This window comes from Scyliorhinus torazame, chromosome 10 (assembly GCF_047496885.1).
Source record: "Scyliorhinus torazame isolate Kashiwa2021f chromosome 10, sScyTor2.1, whole genome shotgun sequence".
Lineage (NCBI taxonomy): Eukaryota > Metazoa > Chordata > Chondrichthyes > Carcharhiniformes > Scyliorhinidae > Scyliorhinus > Scyliorhinus torazame.
In genome coordinates this window covers 86,782,860-86,806,883 of record NC_092716.1, presented here as the reverse complement: position 1 = coordinate 86,806,883, position 24,024 = coordinate 86,782,860, and the positions used below count along the sequence as shown (strand labels likewise).

The 24,024-nt window shown below is 44.8% G+C and overlaps 1 protein-coding gene across 3 annotated transcripts in view; it reads right to left on the bottom strand.

Moving 5' to 3' along the window:
* Positions 1-24,024, bottom strand: part of LOC140430713 (centrosomal protein of 72 kDa-like) — a 130,081-nt gene that overhangs the window by 56,226 nt on the left and 49,831 nt on the right. For 2 of the 3 annotated variants that reach the window (XM_072518374.1, XM_072518375.1), the window contains 4 exons: positions 17,083-17,240; positions 15,077-15,125; positions 11,041-11,469; positions 9,403-9,776 (listed from right to left, as the gene is read on the bottom strand). In XM_072518374.1, the coding sequence (XP_072374475.1) occupies positions 9,403-9,776; positions 11,041-11,469; positions 15,077-15,125; positions 17,083-17,240 (1,010 nt within the window). The remainder of the gene's footprint in view (positions 1-9,402; positions 9,777-11,040; positions 11,470-15,076; positions 15,126-17,082; positions 17,241-24,024) is intronic. The other variant, XM_072518376.1, reaches the window with a different exon arrangement.

Genomic DNA, 24,024 nt, shown 5'->3' with positions numbered 1-24,024 from the left:
TCACAGGTTAAGACAAGAGGAGAAATCAAAGAATGAAGATAAAGTTGAAGTGCAATTATCAGAAATGATTTTTGATCAGATGGTTGAAAATGAACAAGAACCGGTGGAGGGCGAGGCAGATATTTTTAGTTCAGGAAAATTGGCAGAGTTACAACAAAAAGATATAGAAATAAAACGGATGTATGAGAAAGCATACACGGAAGAGGAATCTGAGTGTATACCAGAGTGTTATTACCGTAAAGGTAATATCTTGATGAGAAAATGGAGACCTTGATATATGCAGGCGGATGAAAAGTGGGCAGAAGTTCATCAAGTAGTATTGCCGGTAGGGTATAGAAAGGAGGTGATGCGAGTTGCACATGAGGTACCAGTGGGAGGTCATTTGGGAATAAGGAAAACTCAAGCTAAAATACAAAAACATTTTTATTGGCCTGGACTACATAAAGATGTAGTTAAATTTTGTCAATCATGTCACACATGTCAAGTGATATGGAAACCTCAAGCAGTGATAAAACCAACGCCCTTAATACCCATTCCAGCATTTGAGGAACCTTTTACAAGGGTCCTAATTGATTGCGTCGGACCGCTTCCTAAAACGGGAATCAATATCTTTTTTTTAAAATTATTCTTATTCAAATGTTTGTCAAAAACAAAATTTTTGCATAACCGTACGCAACAATTCACAGAACAAAATGAATGTTAACCGTATATTCAAAGAAAAGAACAATACAACGTAACAATTCCCCCCCCCCCCCCCCAGCTCCTCCTCCCATTTGACCTTAAGCTCCTCTACTGGGGCTTCCTCCGCCTTCTGAAGTTCCCGGTAGATGTCCGAAACCTTCCCCTCCCCTATCCAGGTGCCGGAGACCACCCTATCCTGTATCCTGTGTGGGGGTAGCAGCGGGAATGATACCACCTGTTTTTTCAGAAAGGCGCGTACCTGAAGGTATCTGAAAACGTTTCCAGGGGGCAAATTGAAGTTCTCCTCTAGTGCTTTCAGGCTGGGAAAGATCCCGTCTATGAACAGGTCCCCCATCCTTTTAATGCCTGCCCTATGCCAGCTTTGAAACCCTCCGTCTATCTTGCCCGGGATAAATCTGTGATTATTACATATCGGGGCCCAGACTGAGGCTCCCTCCACCCCCCTGTGCCTTCTCCACTGACCCCAGATCTTTAATGCCGCCACCACCACCGGACTAGTGGAGTAGCGGGCCGGCGAGAACGGCAGAGGTGCAGTTACAAGTGCCCCTAGGCTGGTACCTTTGCATGAGGCCGCCTCAAACCGCTCCCACATCGACCCCTCCCCCAATACCCATTTCCTAATCATGGCTATGTTAGCCGCCCAATAGTAGCTACAAAGGTTCGGCAGCGCCAGCCACCCCCCGACTCCGCTCTAGGCACAGTCTCTTTACTCACGGGGTCTTATTTGCCCATACGAATCCCGAGATGATCTTGTTCACCCGCTTAAAGAAGGGCTTAGGGATGAAGATGGGAAGGCACTGGAAGACAAACAGAAATCTGGGGAGGACCGTCATCTTAACGGTCTGCACCCTCCCCGCTAGAGATAGCGGGAGCATGTCCCACCTTTTGAAGTCCCCCTCCATCTGCTCTACCAGCGGAGATAGATGAAGCTTGTGGAGGGCATCCCACTTTCGAGCCACCTGTATCCCTAGGTACCGAAAGCTCTTCTCGACCAGCTTCAGCGGAAGCTCTCCGATTCCCTTATCCTGCCCCTTAGCTTGGATCACGAACATCTCGCTTTTCTTCTCATTTAGTTTGTACCCCGAGAAATTGTCAAAGTCCCTCAAAATCTGCATGTCCTCCCCCATCCCCTCTAGCGGGTCCGAAATGCACAGGAGCAGATCATCCGCGTTAAGAGTGACCCGTGCTCCTCCCCCCCCCCCAAAACCAACCCCCGCCAGTTCTTTGAAGTCCACAGCGCTATAACCAACGGGTCTATCGCAAGGGCGAATAGTAACGGGGAGAGGGGGCATCTCTGCCTCGTCCCCCGGTGGAGTCTAAAGTATTCCGACCTCACCCTGTTCGTGCACACACTTGCCACGGGGGCCTGGTAGAGTAGCTGGACCCAACCTATGAACCCCTCACCGAAACCAAACCTTCTTAGCGCTTCCCACAGGTACTCCCAATCCACCCAGTCAAAGGCTTTCTCCGGTCCATTGCCGCCACCACTTCTGACTCCCCTCCCTCTGAGGGCATCATGATGATGTTTCGGAGCTCCGTACATTGGAGTTCAATTGCCTGCCCTTGACGAAGCCGGTCTGACCCTCCCCTAACACCCCAGGGACACAGTCCTCAATCCCAGCAGCTAAGATCTTGGCCAGCAGTTTGGCGTCTACGTTCAGGAGCGATATCAGTCTGTAAGATCCACACTGTAGCAGATCTTTCTCTCGTTTGAGGATGAGTGAAATTGAAGCCTGTGACATGGTTGCGGGGAGGGTCCCTCTCTCTTTGGCCTCATTAAAGGTCCTTAGTAGGAGTGGGTACAGCAGTTCCAAAAATTTCTTGCAGAATTCTACAGGGTAGCCGTCCGGCCCTGGGGCTTTGCCCGACTGCATGTTCCCTAAACCCTTTACGATCTCCTCCAGCTCTATCGGAGTCCCCAGTCCCTCCACCAGATCCTCTTCCACCTTTGGGAACCTCAGTTGGTCCATGAATTGCTTCATCCCCTCACCCCCCCGACGGGGGCTCTGACTCATTCAATTTACCGTAAAACGCCCTAAAGACTTTGTTCACCCCCTCTGGGTCTATGACCGTGTTGCCCTCCTTATCCCGTACTTCCCCAATTTCCCTGGCCGCCTCCCTCTTGCGAAGTTGGTGCGCCTGCATTCTATTTGCTTTCTCCCCGTATTCGTAGACAGCCCCTTTGGCCTTCCTCAGCTGTGCTACCGCCTTCCCAATGGTCAGCAGGTCGAATTCCGCCTGCAGCCTCCGGCTCTCTTTCAGTAGCAAGTCTTTAGGGCGTTTTACGGTAAATTGTATGAGTCAGAGCCCCCGTCGGGGGGGTGAGGGGATGAAGCAATTCATGGACCAACTGAGGTTCCCAAAGGTGGAAGAGGATCTGGTGGAGGGACTGGGGACTCCGATAGAGCTGGAGGAGATGGTAAAGGGTTTAGGGAACATGCAGTCGGGCAAAGGCCCAGGGCCGGACGGCTACCCTGTAGAATTCTGCAAGAAATTTTTGGAACTGCTGTACCCACTCCTACTAAGGATCTTTAATGAGGCCAAAGAGAGAGGGACCCTCCCCGCAACCATGTCACAGGCTTCAATTTCACTCATCCTCAAACGAGAGAAAGATCTGCTACAGTGTGGATCTTACAGACTGATATTGCTCCTGAACGTAGACGCCAAACTGCTGGCCAAGATCTTAGCTGCTAGGATTGAGGACTGTGTCCCTGGGGTGTTAGGGGAGGGTCAGACCGGCTTCGTCAAGGGCAGGCAATTGAACTCCAATGTACGGAGCTCCGAAACATCATCATGATGCCCTCAGAGGGAGGGGAGTCAGAAGTGGTGGCGGCAATGGACCGGAGAAAGCCTTTGACTGGGTGGATTGGGAGTACCTGTGGGAAGCGCTAAGAAGGTTTGGTTTCAGTAGCCCCGTCCCGGGGGTCTCCGCGTAGCTCCTGTCTACTCTGATTCTCTCCTCAACTAAACTTCTCTCTCCGTTCTTTCTTTCTTCTCTCTATGGGATCTGATAGAGATCAACTCCCCTCTGATAACTGCCTTCAGGGCCTCCCACACCGTGGACGCCGTTACCTCCCCCGTATCATTAGTTTCCAGGCAATTCTTGATGTTCCTCCCTATCCGCCCACAAACCTCGTCGTCTGCCAGCAGCCCCACATCTAGCCTCCATAGTGGGGGCTGACCTCTCTCCTCCCCAAGACGCAAATCAACCCAGTGTGGAGCATGATCGGCGACTGCAATGGCCGAGTATTCTGTCCCCTCCACCCTAGGGATCAACGCCCTGCTCATCACAAAGAAATCGATACGGGAGTAGACTTTGTGGACATAGGAAAAGAAAGAGAACTCATTTGCACTCGGTCGGGCGGATCTCCGCCCCCAACCTGTTCCATGAATCCCCTCAGTTCTTTAGCCGCCGCTGGTCGCTTCCCCGACCTGGGGTTTGACCGGTCCAGTACGGGGTCTATAACTGTGTTAAAGTCACCCCCCCATAATCAGATTGTGTGAGTCTGAGTCTGGAATTTTACCCAGCGTGCGTCTCATAAATTCCACGCCCTCCCAGTTCGGGGCGTAAACGTTCACTAGCACCACCTGAGTCCCCTGCAGTTTCCCGCTGACCATTATGTATCTGCCCCCCTTGTCAGCTACAATATTCCCTGCCTCAAAAGCCACCCATTTGCTGACCAGGATTGCTACTCCTCTGGTTTTTGAATCCAGCCCCGAATGGAACACCTGGCCCACCCACCCAGTTCTGCTCCCAGGTCCTGGTAAATGCGGATTACGCTGTTCTCCCACCAGCTGCTCCGCTTTTCTCAATCTTGTTTGGTCCGCAATTTTTAAGTGCGTCTCCTGTAGCATGGCTACGCTTGCCTTTAACCCCTTTAGGTGCGAGAACACGCGAGCCCTCTTGACCGGCCCATTCAGGCCCCGCCCATTCCACATGATCAGCCTGGATGGGGGGCTGACCCCCCCTCCCCTGCTGACTAGCCATCTCCCATTTTCGGCCAGCCACGAGCCCGCGTCCCCCGCTTATTCGAGCCCTCCCCCATTGGAGGCCCCCCCACCCCGACTCTCCCTCTGTTCCCCCATGTTGGCACCTTTTCTGTCAGCCAAGCAGCATCCCATCCCCCCCAGCAACCCCGTGATCCCAAACCCCCATGTCAAGCACCCGCTTGACACTGTCTCTCCCCCCATTACGCTTCTGTGAGTCAGCTGACCCATGCTGACCCCGGCCGCTCCTGCCTCTGTCTCCGATTACTCAGGTGCCTCATTTTGCGGGCCCATCCCTCCCTATGGAAACCCCAAATTATCTGCTTCAGCGGCCCCAAAGAACATTTTCCGCCCCCTCCCCACAGCGAAACAAACAGCAAACCCCGGGCGCAAACCCAGCCCCATCAAAGAAACGGCTCCAGCTGCCAGGAGAGCAGCCCTACGTGTGGGGCCCCCTCCTCCCTCTGCAGCCGAAAACATGGCCAAAGAAACAGGGAACAAACTAAAATATGAGGAAACAACATAATGTCGCTGCCTCCGGCTACTCGACAATTACCATCCCCACCAGAGTAACGTCCCAGTGTGGCTGTCCTTTAGTTCGAGTCCAACTTTTGTTGCTTGATGAAATTCCACGCCTCGTCCGGTGTATCAAAGTAATGGTGGCGATCTTGTTACGTGACCCACAGCCTCGCCGGATGCAGCAGCCCGCACTTCACCCCTTTGCTGTGGAGGGCCGCCTAGCACAGTTGAATCCAGCGCGCCTCTTGGCCAGTTCTGCTCCCAGGTCCTGGTAAATGCGGATTACGCTGTTCTCCCACCAGCTGCTCCGCTCCTTTTTAGCCCATCGCAGGACTCGTTCCTTATCTGAGAAGCGGTGGAACCATACCACCATGGCCCTTGGCGGTTCATTCGTTTCGGGCTTCCTTGCAAGGACTCTGTGCGCCCCATTCAGTTCCAGAGTCCGAGGGAATGCTTTTGGCCCCACCAGGGACCCCAATAACGTGGTCACGAATGCGCTCGCGTCCGACCCGTCCGCACACTCAGGTAGGCCCAGAATGCGCAGGTTCTGCCTCCTGGACCTGTTTTCAAGGTCTTCCAGTCTCTCCTGCCACCTCTTGTGTCGGGCGTCGTGTGCCTCCACCCTGACGGCCAGGCCCAGTATCTCGTCTTCGTTATCCAAGACCTTTATCTCAATCTCCTTGATCGCCTTCTCCTGCATTTTTTGGGTCTCAACCATTTTCTCCATTGAGGCCTTCATTGGGGCCAGCATCTCAGTTTTCAGGTCAGCAAAGCAGCTTCTAAGGAACTCCTGCTGTTCCCGCGACCATTGGGCCCACGCTGCCTGATCCAAGCTGGCTGCCATTTTCTGATCCCACGCCCGTTCCTGCCGCTTCTCGTTGGTCGTTTGTTTGGCCGTCCTGCTCCTGGTCCCCTCCATAAACTGCTGTGGGGAGACTTCTAGCGCCGTTCGCCCGCCGGTTTGTGTCGAAAAGGGGCCGTCAAAGCTCCTTGAAAGGGACCGTTAGTCCGTTAGCGGCGGGAGCTGACAAAAACGCGACCTACCCACGCATGGCCGCCACCGGAAGTCCGGGAATCAATATCTTTTGACAATAATAGATTAATCTACTAGGTTTCCAGAAGCCATTCCAGTACATAATATTACAGCTAAAAAGATTGTGGAGGAGTTACTTAAATTCTTTACTAGATATGGACTACCCACAGAAATGCAATCGGATCAAGGATCAAATTTTACCTCGAGGTTATTCAAAGAAGTTATGGATAGCTTAGGAATAAAACAATTTAAATCAACTGCGTACCATCCAGAATCTCAGAGAGCGTTAGAAAAGTGGCATCAGATGTTAAAGACAATGTTGAGGGCTTATTGTCAAGATTATCCAGAGGATTGGGATAAAGGAATTCCATTCGTACTGTTTGCAATTAGGGATGCACATAATGAGTCAATCAAATTCAGTCCTTTTGAACTAATTTTTGGTCATGAGGTAAGAGGACCACTTAAATTGATTAAGGAAAAACTGGTGAGAGAGAAATCGGAAATTACATTATTGGATTACGTGTCCAATTTTAGGGAATGATTAAATAGAGCAGGTGAATTGGCTAGACAACATTTGAAAGTTGCACAAAATGTGATGAAATGGGTCACGGACAAGAAATCCAAAGTTCATAGTTTTGCCAGTGGAGATAAAGTTTTAGTATTGTTACCAGTGGTAGGTGAACCTTTAAAGCTAGGTTTTGTGGACCTTATCAGATTGAAAGGAAATCAAGTGAGGTGAATTATGTGGTAAAAACACCAGATAGAAGGAAGACTCACTGAGTGTGTCATGTGAATATGCTTGAAAGGTACTTTGAAAGGGAAGGAGAGAAAAAGGAGGTTTTAATCATTCTAACTCAAAGTGACAAACCAAATCCAGATGACTGAATTTGACATACCTCAAATTAAATTGGAAAACGAGGATGTTCTTAAAAATTGGGATAAATTGTTGAGTTACCTTCCAGAGGAAAAACAAACTGACCTGAAAGTTATTGATATCACATGGGCAAGTTTGTGGAGATAAATTGGGAAGTACTAAAATGGCTATACATGATGTAGATGTGGGAAATGCTGTTCCAATCAAACATCCATATAGACTATACCTTTAAAATTGGCACAGGTTAACAGAGATATTGAGAGTATGCTTAAAAATGGCATAATTGAAGTGGGTTGCAGCCAATGGAGCTCACCCATAGTGATGGTACCAAACCAGACGGTACCCAACGGTTGTGTGTGGACTATAGAAAGGTTAATGCAGTTACAAGAACAGACTCTTATCCTGTCCCACGTTTGGAGGATTGCATTGAGAATGTGGGACTATTAGCTTTTATTTCCAAACTAGATTTACTTAAAGGTTTAAGGCAGTACCTTTATCCGAAAGGGCAAAGGAGATTTCAGCTTTTGTGACTCCAGATGGTATATACCAATTCAAAGTTATGCCATTTGGCATGAAAAACGCCCCAGCCACATTTCAACGGTTAACTAACAAAGTTGTTTCAGGATTACCCAATTGTGCGGTATACATCGACGATCTGGTAATTTTCAGCCAGACATGGACGGTACATTTAAAACATCTGATGGAGTTATTCGATCGACTTCAGGAAGCGGGTTTGGTGATAAACCTAGCCAAAAGTGAATTTGGAAAGGCCCAAGTCACTTTCCTTGGCCATACAATCGGACAGGGTTGAATGGTTCCGCAGGATGTGAAAACAAAAGTTATTGCGGAGTTTCTGATACCCTCGACACGACGGGAAATAATGCGATTTCTCGGTAGGAGTGGATTTTACCGGAAATTTGTACCCAATTTATATAGCGTGATTGCTCCACTGACGGACTTGCTCAAGAAGCATAACAAATTCCAGTGGACAGAGGAGTGTCTACAGGCATTTGACGGCCTGAAGGTTGTGTTAACCACTGCTCCTGTGTTAGCCATCCCAAATTATACGAAAGCATTCAAAGTGGCGGTTGATGCGAGTGATGTGGGTGTAGGTGCGGTGCTTCTACATGATGATGTCGAAGGGCTAGAGCAGCCTATTGGTTATTTTTCAAAGAAATTGAATTCTCACCAGAAAAAGTATTCCACGATTGAGAAGGAGACTTTGAGTTTGGTGCTGGCTTTGCAACATTTTCACATTTATGTGACCAGCAATCCGTCTGACACAGTTATATATACAGATCATAATACATTGATGTTTTTGGAGCGATTCCGGAATAACAATGCAAGGCTGTTTCGCTGGAGTTTATTGTTGCAGCCATTTCATTTAAAAATAGTACATGTGGCGGGAAGAGAAAACGTGATAGCCAATGCTTTGTCACGAATGTGATGAACGGAAGCAGTTTCAGTTGGAGGAAGAACGAAAAAAAATGGACTACATTATTATACCTGTTTGCGTGTGTTGTTTTTTGAAACAAAAAAGTATATTTACTGTGTGCATTTCTTAAAGAATGGTGAAAAGGTGAAATATGAAACCATCTTGAAGTTGATGGTTTATTTTTTTTTCTTGGGGAGAGGTGTCATGTGAGAGTACCTTTAAGAAATGGCTGTTTATAAATGGATTTTGTATATAAATATCTGTAGTGAGAATACCTTCAAGAAATGGGTGTTTACTACTGCAGTGATGTCAGAGAGTGGGTGGAGCTGGGCTGTCTGCCAGCTTTTTACTTTTGTTTTAGGCTGTTTGCTGCAGGGTGTGTTTTAGTTTTGTTTTCAGTGTTGGAGCTGAAGCCAGACCAATCAGGTGTCCTGCTGTTCTCTCTGCCATAAAAAGACTATCTCTTGATCATTTGGTGAATTCAGAATTATAAATGTTCTCAGTAGTGAATGCAAACCTAATGTGCTTCTGTCTTCTGGATGTTGTTTGGGAAGTTATTAAGAATTACTTAGTGTTGTATTCTTCGGGGGTTGTATTTGAATTGATGGTTGCTAAGATGTTCACTGTATGTTTCAAAAAGGTTAACTTGAGTTCATAGAATAAACATTGTTTTGCTTTAAAAATTACTTTTCCATTTCTGCTATACCACACCTGTAGAGTGGGCCGTGTGCTCCCCATACCACAATCTATTAAAAGTTCTGGGTCAGGTGAACTCCATGATACACTTTGGGGTTCTCTAAACACTGGACACAAACACCCCCTGAAAAAATAACTAATAAGAGGGTTTATTACCTTTTTATCATAACATGGCTGCGTGCACGATAGTGAACTTAAGCTGCTGGCTTTCTTTGGTTCTAATTTAGATTCAAAGTTTTCCACATTGCCGGTAGTTAGCTGTGATCGTCTCTCTGAGTTCTTGTTGGCTGTAAATTCAGCATTCATGTGTTCAGTAAAGCCCCGCTTTGAACTATTGGAATAAAGGGATGTAAAAGAGCTGGCAGGTGATATCAAATTTTGCCGATCAAGCAAGTGGTCAGAAGATGAAGTTCCATGACGTGGTAATAAGACACTCGAAGTCATTTTTGACCTCTGACTGCTAGCAGCATCATCTACATGGGCATTTTTTCGGATTCCATATGTGCTATTTGTTTTCAAGTCTGGACAGACTAAGAAAAAAGATAGGGGAAATTATTACTAGCTTCCTTCATATCAATTCATTTTATAGCTCAATATACACAAAAACACAAAAAACACAATTTCATCCCACACCCTCATTGTCCTTTCTTAAATATGTATTTTATGGCCGGATGCAACACATTGAGGCATTGAATATGAGAATTTCTGCTAACATAATGTTACTTCAGGCATTTCAACTTTTGCTTAATCGTTTTTCAATCAACACAAAACAGAGGATTCAGTTGAGATACCATAAGACATAGGAGCGGAAGTAAGGCCATTCGGCCCATCGAGTCCACTCCACCACTCAATCATGGCTGATTTCAACTCCATTTACCCGCTCTCTTTCCATAGCCCTTAATTCCTCGAGAAATCAAGAATTTATCAACTTCTGTCTTAAAGACACTCTACGTCCCGGCCTCCACCGCCCTCTGTGGCAATGAATTCCACAGACCCACCATTCTCTGGCTGAAGAAATTTCTCCTCATCTCTGTTCTAAAGTGACTCCCTTTTATTCTAAGGCTGTGCCCCCGGGTCCTAGTCTCCCATGCTAATGGATACATTTTCCCAGTGCTTGTGCTACTGATGTGGTACATTAAAGAACAACCACACACACCTTCCCACTGCACCCCCACCCCCCGAAGAGCATCATGTTGCACCAAGCGTAGAAAAAGCAAAAAACCCTGGATTACTGTAAGATGTAGATAAATTCTTACATCTATATTTGGAATAAAGTATTAATTTTCACAAATATGTTGTGCGAATGTCATTCCTGTTCATGTTTCTGAGTTTATTTTTTAAATATGTTTCTGAGTTTATTTTTTAAATGGTGACTGTAACAGTACAGTGGCATTCCAACAGACCTACTCCATGGTAGATCTTGATTTATTTTGCCTTATCTTATCTCAGCTTGGGTATCGGCTCAAGGCACCGGATAGATATGGGCCAGTTTCATAGTCAATGGAGTAAATTAACTACAAATGAGCTACGCAACTTGTCTCTATACTCAAAATGCAACATTTTGTACAAAAAAACCTGAATAGACTAAAGCTAGTAATATTTCTTCTTACAAATAATCAATCATAGCTTAACTGTAAATATGAGCATAGTAACAGAAACTACAGAAATACACAAATGTTTATTAAAATACTATTGATGTATTAAAATAAAATAGGCTGAAGGAAAAGTAAAAACAGCACAACAACCAATGGGCCAGTAAAGGAACAAAACTACAAATGTTAGTATTAGTACTACCTGGATTCAATTTAAACAATCTATCGTTGCTCATTCCAATGCTTGCTTTTTCTGTTTGATAGTTTAAATACGAACTCTGAGGATCGTGGGTGGACTGATAAGTCTTTGTATCTGTGTACGGTTGCTTGTGATAATCATGTGACAATATACTGTTTGTGTCAATGTTTGTAGAAGAATCATTCATTATGGAAGTATCTGTGTAGTTTGTAAGGTTCCTTTCTCTGGTCTGAAGTAAGCTTTCCTTATTATACCCTGAAGATTGTAAATCTGAATTAATAAAATTTTTCTGGGTATTGTTTTCATCTGTACACGAATCCAGTATTTTATCTGAAAATGTTACTCTGTATCCTTCCCTTGGTCGATTAAAAATACTTTTCCCAATACAACGCAGAGAGGAGCGAGATGGCGAATGATAAGTTCTATTATCGTCTGAAAGAGAAATTCATTACAATAAAATCTCTAATCTTTTTACGACTAAAATTGTCCTTAAAGCATTACCATTATATTTCTAGAATGAAGTTTTAACCTTAGACTGTCAATAGCTTTGGGAAATCAAATTCCCTGAAAAGGCTGATTTTATTACTTTTTTGATCACTTACCAATACTGAGAAAAAACACCACCATCATAATAAAGTTACACAAAGATTAGTAATTATTTTACTATGTTAGTCTAAAACAAAAACTAAACACTTGGAAACAATTTAAAATAGTAACAGCATTAAAAATACTTTATTTCTACTTTACCCAATATGTTTTTCATATTGTTCTCTAGTTGTTTAAAATGTTAACATTTTAAAAATATAGAAAATAGGCGCAGGAGTAGGCCTTTTGGCCTTTCGAACCTGCTATTCCATTCATTCTGATCATCCAATTCAAAGCCTGTTCCCATTTCCCATACTTCCTTTGATCCCTTTTGCCCCAAGAGCTATCAATCCTTCTTTAAAATATAGAATTCTTTGGCCTCAGCTACTTTCTGTGGTAGCAAATTCCGCAGACTCAATCACTCTCTGGGTGAAGAAATTTTTCTTCATCTCAGTCCTAAATGGTCTACCCCATATCCTCAGACTTTGACCCCGATTCTGGTATCCCCCCTGATCAGGAACAACATTTCTGCATCTGCTGGAATTTTATAGATTTATATGAGATTCCCCCTCATTCTTCTGAACTCCAGCAAATATAATCCTAACCAACGCAATTTCGTCTCATATGTAATTCTCGTCATCTCAGGAATCAGTCTGGTAAACCTTCGCTGCACTCCCTCTATGGCAAGAACATCTTACCTTGGATAAGGAGATCAAAACTGCAAACAATATTCCAGATGTGGCCTCACCAAGGCCCTGTATAATTGCAGCACGACATCGCTCCTCCTGCACTCAAATCATCTCGCTATGAAAGTCAACATACCTTTTGCCTTCTTTACCAGCTGCTGCACCTGCATGCTAACCTCAGTGCCAGGTGTCATTGCACATTCCCCTCTCTCAATTTATAGCCACACAGATAATAATCTGCCTTCCTGTTTTTGCTACCAGATTGGATAACCTCACATTTATCCACATTATACTGCATCTGTCATGCATTTGCCCACTCACTCAGCTTGTTCAAATCACAGTGAAGCATCTCTGCATCCTCCTCATAGTCTACCCTCCCACCCAGCTTTGTGTCATCTGCAAATCTGGAGATATTGGATTCTCCAGCTGTTCGCTGGTGGCACGATTCTCTGGTCCCACTGGCAGCGTCCCCCCATCCATGGGTTTCTTGGGGGTATGGGGTGGCTTCAATGGGAAATCCCATTGACAGCGGTGGGAGCAGAGAATTCCACCGCACGCTGCCTCCTGCTGCTGGGAGGTCGGAGAAGCCTGCCCATTACATGTAGTTACCTCATCTAAATCATTTATATTGTGAATAGCTGAGGTCCCAGCACCAATACACCTATATAAATGCCCGGTATTGTGCATATTATAGCCATTTATCTTACCTTTATCCAACTTTAATTATTTTTCCATTTTCCTGCGTGAAACCTACTCCTTTCCCATTCCCCATTTTTAAGTGGGATATATATTACAGTAATTTGATTGGCTAAAAACAGATTCCAAAAAGCATTTCAATATCAAAATTATGAACCTTGACAGTGCCAGAAAAGTAAACCTGTTCTTAATACTTAATAAATTTAAGTTGAATGTTTGCCCCTTTGAAAAAGAACACATCTTTTATCTGGCAGGGCAGGTATTTCCTCATTCGTTCAAAACGTTATCCGAATTGTGCAAGAGAATTTCTGTTCCTGTTTTGTTAAGTTTTGATTAACAAAAGTTATCCCCAGCAAGTTCCATTCATGAGGCAGGTAGGAAACCCCCCCAAACTGCAATGAGCAAACATCACAAATATATCCCAAATTAAAAGCAAAATGCTATGGATGCCGAAGATCTGAAATAAAAGCAAAAAGTGCTGGGAAAACTCAACTGGAATAGTTCTGAAGAAGATTCATGTTAGACTCAAAATTCTAACTCTGTTTCTCTTGCCACGGATGCTGCTAGACCTGCTGAGTTTCCCCAGCAGCTTTTTGTGGCAACTAGCAAATTTAAAAGTGAAACTTCACAATTAATATCTTCATGCTATTTTAATTCAATTTATTATTATAGTCAATACGTGCAATTAAAAAATAACATTATAAATTACACAATGGGGGTGGCACACCACAAAAGGTATCCATAAAATTTGGCACTTACACTCCCAGCGTTTAGTGTGGATGTTAAAAGATCCCGTATCACTATATAATTAGGGAAGTTTGCTGGTGTTCTGATCAATATTCCCCCCACAATTAATATCGCAAAGAACAGATGTGGAGATTTTGCTGCACACAAATTGGGTATCATGGGTGGGATTCTCCGTTTTGCCGGCACCCAGGGGTTTCCCAACGGCGTGGGGCTGCCTCATAATGGGAAACCCCATTGACCAGCCGGCGTAACGGAGAATCCCGCTGGCGGGTCGAGGCTGAAAAGTGGAGTGGCGGGGAGGAGAATCCAGCCCCATATCTCTTACATAACAGTCACTGCACTTCACACTACTTAGTTGTAAATGAAGTGTGATAAAATATGATATAAATGCAAGTTTTCATGCCATCAAATTAAATTAAAGCTAATGACATTTTTGATGATTTTAGTGTATAATGATGTTTGCATTGAAGTTTCTTTTTGGGGGGGGTGGAATACCTTTAAGCAGCTTTGATGGTGTGCTCTGACACAGCAGCCAGTGGATCTGTCAATACTGCATAATAAAAGCAAAGCTGCCGATCGGAAATAAATACATAAAATGGTGGAAAATCTCAACTGATCTGGCAATATCTGAGGAGAGAGAAACAGAGTTAACGTTTCAAGTCCAATATCAGATTCCTCAAAATTGAAGAATTATATTGGACTTGAAATGTTAACACTGTTTCCCCTTCTACATATGCTGCCAGACCTGCTGGGTTTTTCCAGTAGTTTATATCAATACTGGATCAAGGATTTCCCTGATACAATGTTGCAATGGTAACTTCAGCAAAAGATCATCCACTACAAGTAAAGAAACAAAAATGTCCCTTCGAACCATATAACTGCAATGAAGGAGGAAAGATTTTGAAGAAAGAATAACCAGATAGATAATGTACTTGAACCTTTAGAAAACAGTGCAAATCCACTGTGGAAGGGAGAGCACTAAATATCATAAAAAATAACTGAGAACAAGATGTTTTTGGAGGTGCGCGAGAACCAAAGTTAATTGCTTATTAAGGAAAAAAAATAAATGAGGTTGAATTTTCCTACCCTTCCTGGTGGCGCAGCTGGCGAACAATGCAGAACACCATTGACGTCAGCCGGACCGATAGATCCTGCTGCTGTCCAACGGCAAGCGCCTCCAACAGTAGAAAACATGCCGCAGGGGTGGGGACTGAAAAAATCCCACCCCTGGTGTAAACAAATGGAAAAACCAACACTTTAAGAATTTATTACAGTAAATAAATAATGAAGCTTATATCAAATGTTAAATTTCAACAAAGCTTTACCTTCATTGAGGTAACTGTGATATTGTCCACTTCTTGACTGTTCAATCTCCTATGAAAAGACGTTTTTGTATAGCGTTTAAATGATCATTCTTCAAATCCATATTTCAATGTACACAGATCAACTAATTAACTCTGCACATTGTTCTAAACTATTCAAGTACATTTCAGATCAGCTAAAAGCAAAGCAAAAGAATGTGGAAAATCATTTTATTCCTTTTTTGCTCTTCCAGAAGCTGGCAGAACTAATGCCGAGGTATCACACTCTCTTGGATTGATTCAGCATTCACAGGTCTTACTTAAAGTCTTTCCTCACTACTTATTCCACTTGTAAACATTTTTGAGATTATTAATTTGTTGCCTTTAGATTACTTGCACTCCATCCCAGTAAGAAATAATGAACACCATCAATATAGAGCAACTAAGAGTTGCCATCTATTACACCACAACTGAAATAATTCTCATGATGTAATTAATATAATGATACAAACAATTTTGCAAATGTTAAACTATTACTTGCACTTACTGCAATTGTTACATGCAACACAGAACTAACACACTTTACAAAATCAAGTGTCTCGCCACATGTACAAAACGAGAGCAGAACAAAGTCCCATTATTATGGTAATCAAGCGGACAATTTCATGTTGAATCTAATCTTTTAGTATATAATTTTAAAAACATAAAAAATTAGCAGTTTCCTCTGATCCTTAAATGTTTAATAATGACTATTTTAGGTAGGATGCAAGGACTACTTTCAGTCTAGCCATAGGAAAAGAATGCTATTCACACTGATGAAATTCATAGCTAGCGTTTGCTAAGCACGAAAGGTTGTGTTCCACTTAGTGAAGAATTCCTCAATTTGAGAACTCTATTTGGTTACGATTTCTTCCATTCAATCCTTGTCAAATTAGAAATAGATTCAATTCAGAGCACTCCACTTGCAGTCACACTACTTAGCAGTCTATTCCATTAGTCAGATAGGAACACCAAGAGCAGAGTATAAAGTCAGCCAATCCAGCAGTAGGGTTCTGGCTTCAACTGTGGGACCACTTGAATGTGATAGACTCGTAATATCTGCCTTAAAACAGAAATGCATTCAGTATCAACTTTTTCAACATTTTTCCACCTGGTCTATCAATGCTTCCTGTTGCATAGCTACCTTGCTCATTGCTCAAAGTGACAAAGTTTGGGTTGTCACTAACTTTGGGTTAGTGACAACCCAAAATATCCTGATCAAGCCTGCAAATCTAGGTTTTCTTTTGTTTAATCTCCATGGAAATCACAATAAATTAAAAAGTTGCTAAAATTCTTCTACTATTATTTTATAACATAAAATGAGTTGGTAATTTAAATAAAAATTGTAGAACATTCTTCCTATTTCTTTTTGAACTACTAAGACCGTAAGACGTAGGAGCAGAAGTCAGCCATCAGCCCACTGGGTCTGCTTTGCCATTCAATGAGGTCATGACTGATCTAATATGATAATCCTCAAGTCAACTTCCCCGTCTTAGTCCCATAACCCTTGGCTCCCTTACTGATTAAACATCTGTCTATCTCAGTCTTGAACATACATAATGATCCAGCCTCTATAGCTCTCTGCAATAAAGTAATCCACAGATTCACTACACTTTGAAAGAACAAATTTCTCCACATCTCGGTCTCAAATGGGCAACCCCTCATTCTGAGAATATCCCCTCCAGTCCTAGATTGTCCCAAAGGGAAAACAACCTCTCATCATCTTCCCTGTCAAGCCCCCTGAAAATCCTATATGTCTCAATACAGTTGCCTTTCATTCTTCTAAATTCCAAGTACAGGACCAACCTACTCAATTGCTCTTCATAAGAAAATCCCTCCATATCCAGGATCAACCTAGAGAACCTTCTCTGGACTGCCTCCAATGCCAGTAATGCTTTCCTTAGATAAGGGGGTCAAAACGGTTCACAGTATTCTAAATATATACTACTGTAAATGATCCTTTCTTGTTGATATTTTAGAAATAAACCTACCATAGGGTCTATGCTCATCTTGCTCGGTGTATCATTTTCTCTCGCCTCCTTCACGTCCCTGGCAGCATAAAGAGATGATAATGGAGGCCGGCTGCACAAAGATTCTTGATGCTCACTCATCAGCTGGAAGTCATGCGGTGCCCATCGTTCCTTCAAATCTGTAAAAGATAATTACGAGAGTTTCAGTGATAAATGTAATCTTAAATATTGCTTAGGCTTTTGTACTAGACACAGTGTGTGGAGTTTCACAAAGCCTCTTTTAGAATATATGATTAGCAGATAAATGTGTATTTAAGTGAATGAAATGTAGAAACTTCACTTGGAATGCATGATGTAAATTTAAAGCTGCTTCTATCAAATATCTTGAGAAAATCAAAGTACCATGAATTACTGAAAGAACTGTTACCATCCACCTAACAATTAGAGAAGCTGAATAAATAAACTTAAAATCTAAAAAAATACATTGTGTATGATTTTTGACAGAAATCTAACAGTGAATTTTAAACATTGTTTGCAACAGAGCCAATTCTTCTTTGTCAAGTAATAGTGTGACATTTTAAAAAGTACTTAAATTTGTCAGCGATTTAACACACAAATTTGGGTAGATTTTTCCACTTGTTCCAGGATCCTGAAAATGCAATGATCCTGATTAATTTGAATTTGTCTTTATTTCAGCAGCTAAAGTGAAGCTATAAGGCCTGCAGCACAAGGCCACAGCCAGAAGGAGAGATCACATTGGTGGGGGAGGGGGACAGGAAGTTGGAGGGGGGGGGGTAAAGTTGATGTTGGGTTCATCAGACACAGGGCACTGATGGAGATGGGGAGTTGAGGAATTCCTGCTTGATATGGGGGGGGGGGGGGGGGGGAAGAGATCATTGAGGTTGGAGGGAAGCTGAAAGAGGTGATTGTTAAGGAATTGGATCACAGGGAATAGGTAGGCCAAGTGTCGGGAGGAAGAGGGATTGTGACAGGTTCGTTCAGGGGTGAAGCATTCTTACTCTGCCTGGCCCACAAGCAGTGCCAGAAAAGTGTTTACCTCCTGGACCTCATCTTTCTTGCCTCGCTTCAGCTGCCAAATTTCCGAAGGGCTGGAAAATCAGCCCACGAGCAATAAAATAAAAAATAGTAAAATACGAGGCACACGATTTTAACCTACTGATTTGTCCCTCAAGAACATGTACGGCATGTTTGGGTCAGATTTCAGGGCCGGGATTCTCCGAGCCCGTGACGGGTCGGAAAATCACCAGGGGCGTGGGAAATTCCCGCCACGCCACTCCGACGCCAGGCCATGCCCACGCGGTCGGGGGCCACTGAAATAGGCACCCGCGTGGATTCTCTGCAGGCGACAGGCCGAACTCCCGCCACTGAAATAGGCCCCGCGGCGATTCTCCACAGGTGACAGGCCGAACTCCCGCCGAGTCCCACCGGCGTGGTTCAAATCTGGTACCACCCGGCGGAAGCTCGGACCCGCAGCCGCTGTGGACTTCCTGGTGGGGGGGCGGGTCTCCACGGGGTTCAGGCCCGCGATCGGGGGCTTCCGATCGGCAGGCGGCCGCGATCTGGAGGGAGCCTACCTCCTTCCACGGAGGCCCACTGTTAGGTCCCTGGCATGTTGCTCCGCATCAGCGCGGAGATGGCAATCACGTGCATGCGCCAGCGCGGAGGCTGCTGTCATGCGCTCCCACGGATCCGTGCCGGACGTGGCGTGCATGTGCAGACCCGCACCGGCTGTGCAGGCCGCCTTTTGGCGCCGGAGCAGCGCGCAGCACTCCGGCGCCGTGCTAAAAACCGGTGAATTGCTGGGCCAGGAGGCCTGTTGACGCCGGCATACACCACTCCGGTGTTTACGCTGGCAAATTTCGGAGAATCCCGGCCCAGATTTTTGAAATTGTAACCCATTGCCTCACGCCCACACTAATCCTGGGATGGGGGGGGGTATAATTCCTTCTTCCACAGGGGCAAGATTTTCTCTACAAACTTTAAAGACCCCACCATCAGGCTCAAATAAGGGCCATAAGTTTGCACTGTGTGCGAAACAGTCACTCATTTGTAATTTTCGCTGAATTAGCCAATTAGTGGCCAGACATTGGGTTTACAGTGCAATCCAGGTTGGCTAATGAATTCTTGAAATGCAAAGGTCAATCGGCAGTCCTCCAATTGGAAAGTAATAGGCAGGTTGCATTTCCAGGTAACACGAAAGGAAGAGTGCCCAAGATGGAGGTACTCTCTCACCAACAAATTCAAATTATAAATTGGCCTCAGCAGCTGCGTCACTATTGTCAAGGGTGAATCCTTCCACAGGGTAGCCTACAGCTGTAGCTGAAGTCAAGCAAGCAAGGACTGAGCACCATCAAACCTGCCTGCAATGCTCCACTCCCCATCATCTTCCCCACCATTCCTACTCCATTCTGCCACTGGTTGAGAGTCTCCAGGTAGCTACACTGTTCCACATTGCCTTCTGGAACCTAGAGGCAGACTAGAAAATTTCAGTCTGCCTCCAAAAATAGGCCAAAATAGGCCCTTAACAAGCTGAATTGTGAATTGGCTACCCCCACCCCCCCCTGCAAGCAGGTCGTCATGCTACTCTTTCCTCTCTTCCCCCTTCTCCCAAACCCTCCCACCTCCAGTAAAATGGGTGGAGCCAGAATACTGGCATGCCAGCTGGTGGCACAGATTTTCACATGGCCCACTCCCACTGGAGCGTAAAAAATTCCATCCTGCGTACATGTTAACTTAGATCTAGATTTTGAAGTTTGGATATTTCTATCTAATTTTGTAATGGAGTATTCATTATCATTAAAATTATTAGGGGAGACAGTAGCCTAGTGGTAAAGTCACTGGAATAGTAATCCAGAGGCCAAGTTAATGGTTTGTGGGCAAGAGGTCAAATCCAACCACAGTAGCTGGTGGAATTTGAATTTGATTACTAAATCTGGAATATAAAGCTAGTCTCAGTGAGGGTGATCATGATGACTATCATCGACTGTTGTAAAAACCCATCTGATTCACTAATTTCCTTTAGGGAAGGAAATTTATCATCTTTATCTGATCTGACCAACATATGACTCCAAACCCATAACAAAGTGGTTGATTCATAATTGCTTTCTGAAACAGCCTAGTAAACCACTCAGTTCAAGAGGTGAAAGGGTTTAGTGACTAAAATGCTTCAGTGACAATCAAATAAATGTTGCAATGGCACGCACAGAAGCACATTCCAACGGCCTTATCAAAAATATCATACGGCACTTAAACTCAGATCCCAAGGCAACATGTTTATTTATTATTAGCCTGCCAAGCAACCAAAGCAGAAACTACCACAACCGCACAGTGATTTCTGTATTGACATAAGGAGGAACCTTGGTACTAACAAGTTGTTTGATTTTCTTTTGCTCATTCCATGATTTTGCTGTGCCCCTAGCAGGTGTACATAGATTCACTGAGGGAGGCAACACAATGGGTTGCATACCTATGCGTCATTCATCATTGACACTGTCGAAGAAAGCCATGTGCGCTGCACAGGTATAAATGTGCAAAGCTGCTTGCCCCAGTGTATCAACTTCTGTCCAGAGTATCAACTTCTCCCCAGAAGTTATTCTTAAACCACTCCCTCACACCTGGCTTGCAGGGTTATTGGCCGTAAGTTTCATTTGATTTCAACTGCACAGTGGCACACTGACTGATCAATCCTCTGTCCAGCACACCCAAATACGGAACAGACAGAAGACTAGTTTCAATATGAAATTTCAATATAAAAATATGCTACATCATGCTGAAGCAACCAAACCGATTAAAATAATAATTAAAACAATGTAACTATACACTGAGAAAAGCCCAGCACTGCCTGGGGGGTTAGGGGGTACCAGAATGATTGCAGTTGGAGGCAGGTGGGTTTAAAAGCAGCTCCATAAATGTTGCTGCTATATGTGGAGGAACTGCAAAATTGATATCATTAAAGAGCAGACATCTGTGGTGAGAAAGTGTGCAAGAAAGTGTGGCCAGAACATTAGCAATGCTTCAGGAGCTGGAAGCCATGCTAAATATGGTGGAAACGGCCAAAGCCAACCAGTCATGTTTCTTGGATGACAGCCTGTCAGAGGAAGATGTAATTGGTCCGATTAGTAAGCTTGCGTGCGACACAAAGGTTGGTGGAATTGCAGATAGCGAAAAGGATCATCAGAGAATACAGCAGGATATAGATCGATTGGAGACTTGAGCGGAGAGATGGCAGATGGAGTTTAATCCGGCCAAATGGGAGGTGATGCATGTTGGAAGGTCTAATACAGGTGGGAAATATACACAGAGCCCTTAACAGTATTGACAGGCAGAGGGATCTGCATTTACAGGTCCACAGGTCACTGAAAGTGGCAACGCAGGGGGAAGCAGGTATGATGGTGACGTTTCAGAGGCGTCTTAACAAATGCATGAATAGGATGGGAATAGAGGGATACGGACCCTGGAAATGTAGACGGTTTTAGGTTAGATGGGCAGGATGGTCAGCGCAGGCCTCGAGGGCTGAAGGGCCTGTTCCTGTGCTGTACTTTTCTTTGTTCATTATATAGAAGGGGGACTCATGATAAGAGGAATCACGTCTAGGAGCAAGGACAGATTGGTGAGTCCTTAATCTGGTGGTGCTAACTCCAGCGGAAGAGCAAGGTCCACTGGTCTCAGAAAGTTAGGGGTTTCAGAGCAGGGCAAGAGTACAGTGGACAAGGGAGAGATTGAGGGAGGGTATGAGAAATGTGGGACAGCAGTTCTAAGACTGATAGGTGGAATCCACTAATCCCTTATGTTTACCCATTCAGAAGTCATTGTTATCCAGATCTTGAATCTGAGATGCAACCCAAATGCATGCACTCCAATTCTTAAATTCTGATGAAGACTTAATTATGTTTTCTCAGATGTGACATCTTCCAGATTGCAGACTGATCTGGAAGACCCTTCCTTAACATCAGAGGATGATGTCCAGCCAGCAGGGTGGCACAGTGGTTAGCACTGCTGCCTCAAACTCCAGGGACCCGGGTACGATTCCGACCTTGAATGACTGTGTAGAGTTTGCACGTTCGCCCAGTGTCTGCGTGAGTTTCCTCCAGGTGGTTCCTGTTTCCTCCCACAGTCCAAAGATGACCAGCTAAATTGCCCCTTAGTGTCCAACGGTTGATGGGGTTACGGGGATAGGGTATTCTTTCGGAGGGTCAGTGCAGACTCGATGGGTCAAATGGCCTCCTTCTGCACTGTAGGGATTCTAGATGCACCCATATCACATCTTCTCTCTACAGATGCACCACCTCAAATAGAGTTACGTCGGTGGGATTCAGCGTTCCAGAACAGATGGCAGCATACACTGGGGAAGGCATGCCACGCTTATTTGAGGAACTGGTGGAGGCAGAGAATCCTTAGGGCACCAACAATCACAAGATTGCTGCCAACCACAACAATACTGAGCCTAATGCAGATTATGAGCCTCTGGGTGTCCAGCAGGAAATACGTGAAGATCTCAGGGTCTGGGGTCCATGATCTCTGTACTAAAGGAGTCCATGCAGGGGCTGTTTAGCACAGGGCTAAATCGCTGGCTTTGAAAGCAGGCCAGCAGCACGGTTCAATTCCCGTAACAGCCTCCCCGAACAGGCGCTGGAATGTGGCGACTAGGGGCTTTTCACAGTAACTTCATTTGAAGCCTACTTGTGACAATAAGCGATTTTCATTTCATTTTTTCATTTTCATGCGAAGCGTGAGCACTGCACTGACCCACAACTCCAAGCGCACAGCCTCCTCCATCGAGAGAGGGGCAACTCTCATGGTGTGGCAGCTCCAGGAACTCAATCTGGCATTTAGGGGATTGCGCTCAGATGTGCAAGTCCACACACTGTAGACAACCTGCAGCTCCATGCGTCTGAAGACTCCTCTCAGGGTGCTCTTGATGATGGCAGCAACTCCTCTGCCCCTTTGCCAGAGACCGTCACATGTGAGAAGACTTTGACATTCTGAGGATGGCCAACAAAGTCATCAAGGCAGACAGGGCATCAGAGTCAGCAGCCTGCCTCCAGTGCAGCTGCCAGTGAGCAGAACACACCTAGGCACAACACTCGTAAGCTGAAATTAAGTTATTGCACTCACAGAAGGTGAATTATTCACAGGTGAATAATTTCTCATTGTCACTTGTGTAATGATGTATGTAGCTGTCACACATCACAACTGAAATGTTGACATCATGTCAAATGGCCTTATTGTGCTTTATGACATTGTGGACGTCTGCAATTCTGTGCAAGACCTTGATTGGGCTTCAAAGGTATTTCAGAGGGAGGGACAGGAGTGTAAGGTACCAGGAGGGGATATCATAAGCCCTGAGCAGTAAGGTGATAGTCTGTTTGCAAAGATCTGGAGTCCTGATTTTGGGGGCCGACTGGAAACTCCTTTCAATCAAGGCCTCCTTGGCCCCCATAAGCATCCTCATTGCTGGATCTTCTTCTAGTTCAGCGCTAGATTCACCCTCAGCAGCTTTTGGAAGAACATCACTGCCTTTACCCTCCAACTGCTCCCCCATTGAAAGTGGCCAATTGTGAAGGGCACAGGAGACAACCACTAAGGAAAACAAGTTCAAGAGGATATTCCAGAGATCCTCCTGAGCAGTCCAGTGAAACCTCATTTGAGAAGGCCTCTTGTCCTCTCAATGTTGCCCCTTGTGGAGGCATGACTCCGGTTATACCTCCCTTCCGTAGATGTTCTTGGGTGTCGGAATGGTGTTATCGGCCACCATTTAGGCGGATATCTTTTGTCCCCTATCAATGTGTCATCCAACTGGGCTGGGGCTATGAATAGTCTTAGTACTTGGGAGTGATGAAGATGGGCATGCATCATGGCAGCTTCCAGAGTACCTGGCACAAACCTGCAGGATCTTGTGATGGTAATTTCACACACACTATCTGAACATTTGATTTGATTTGA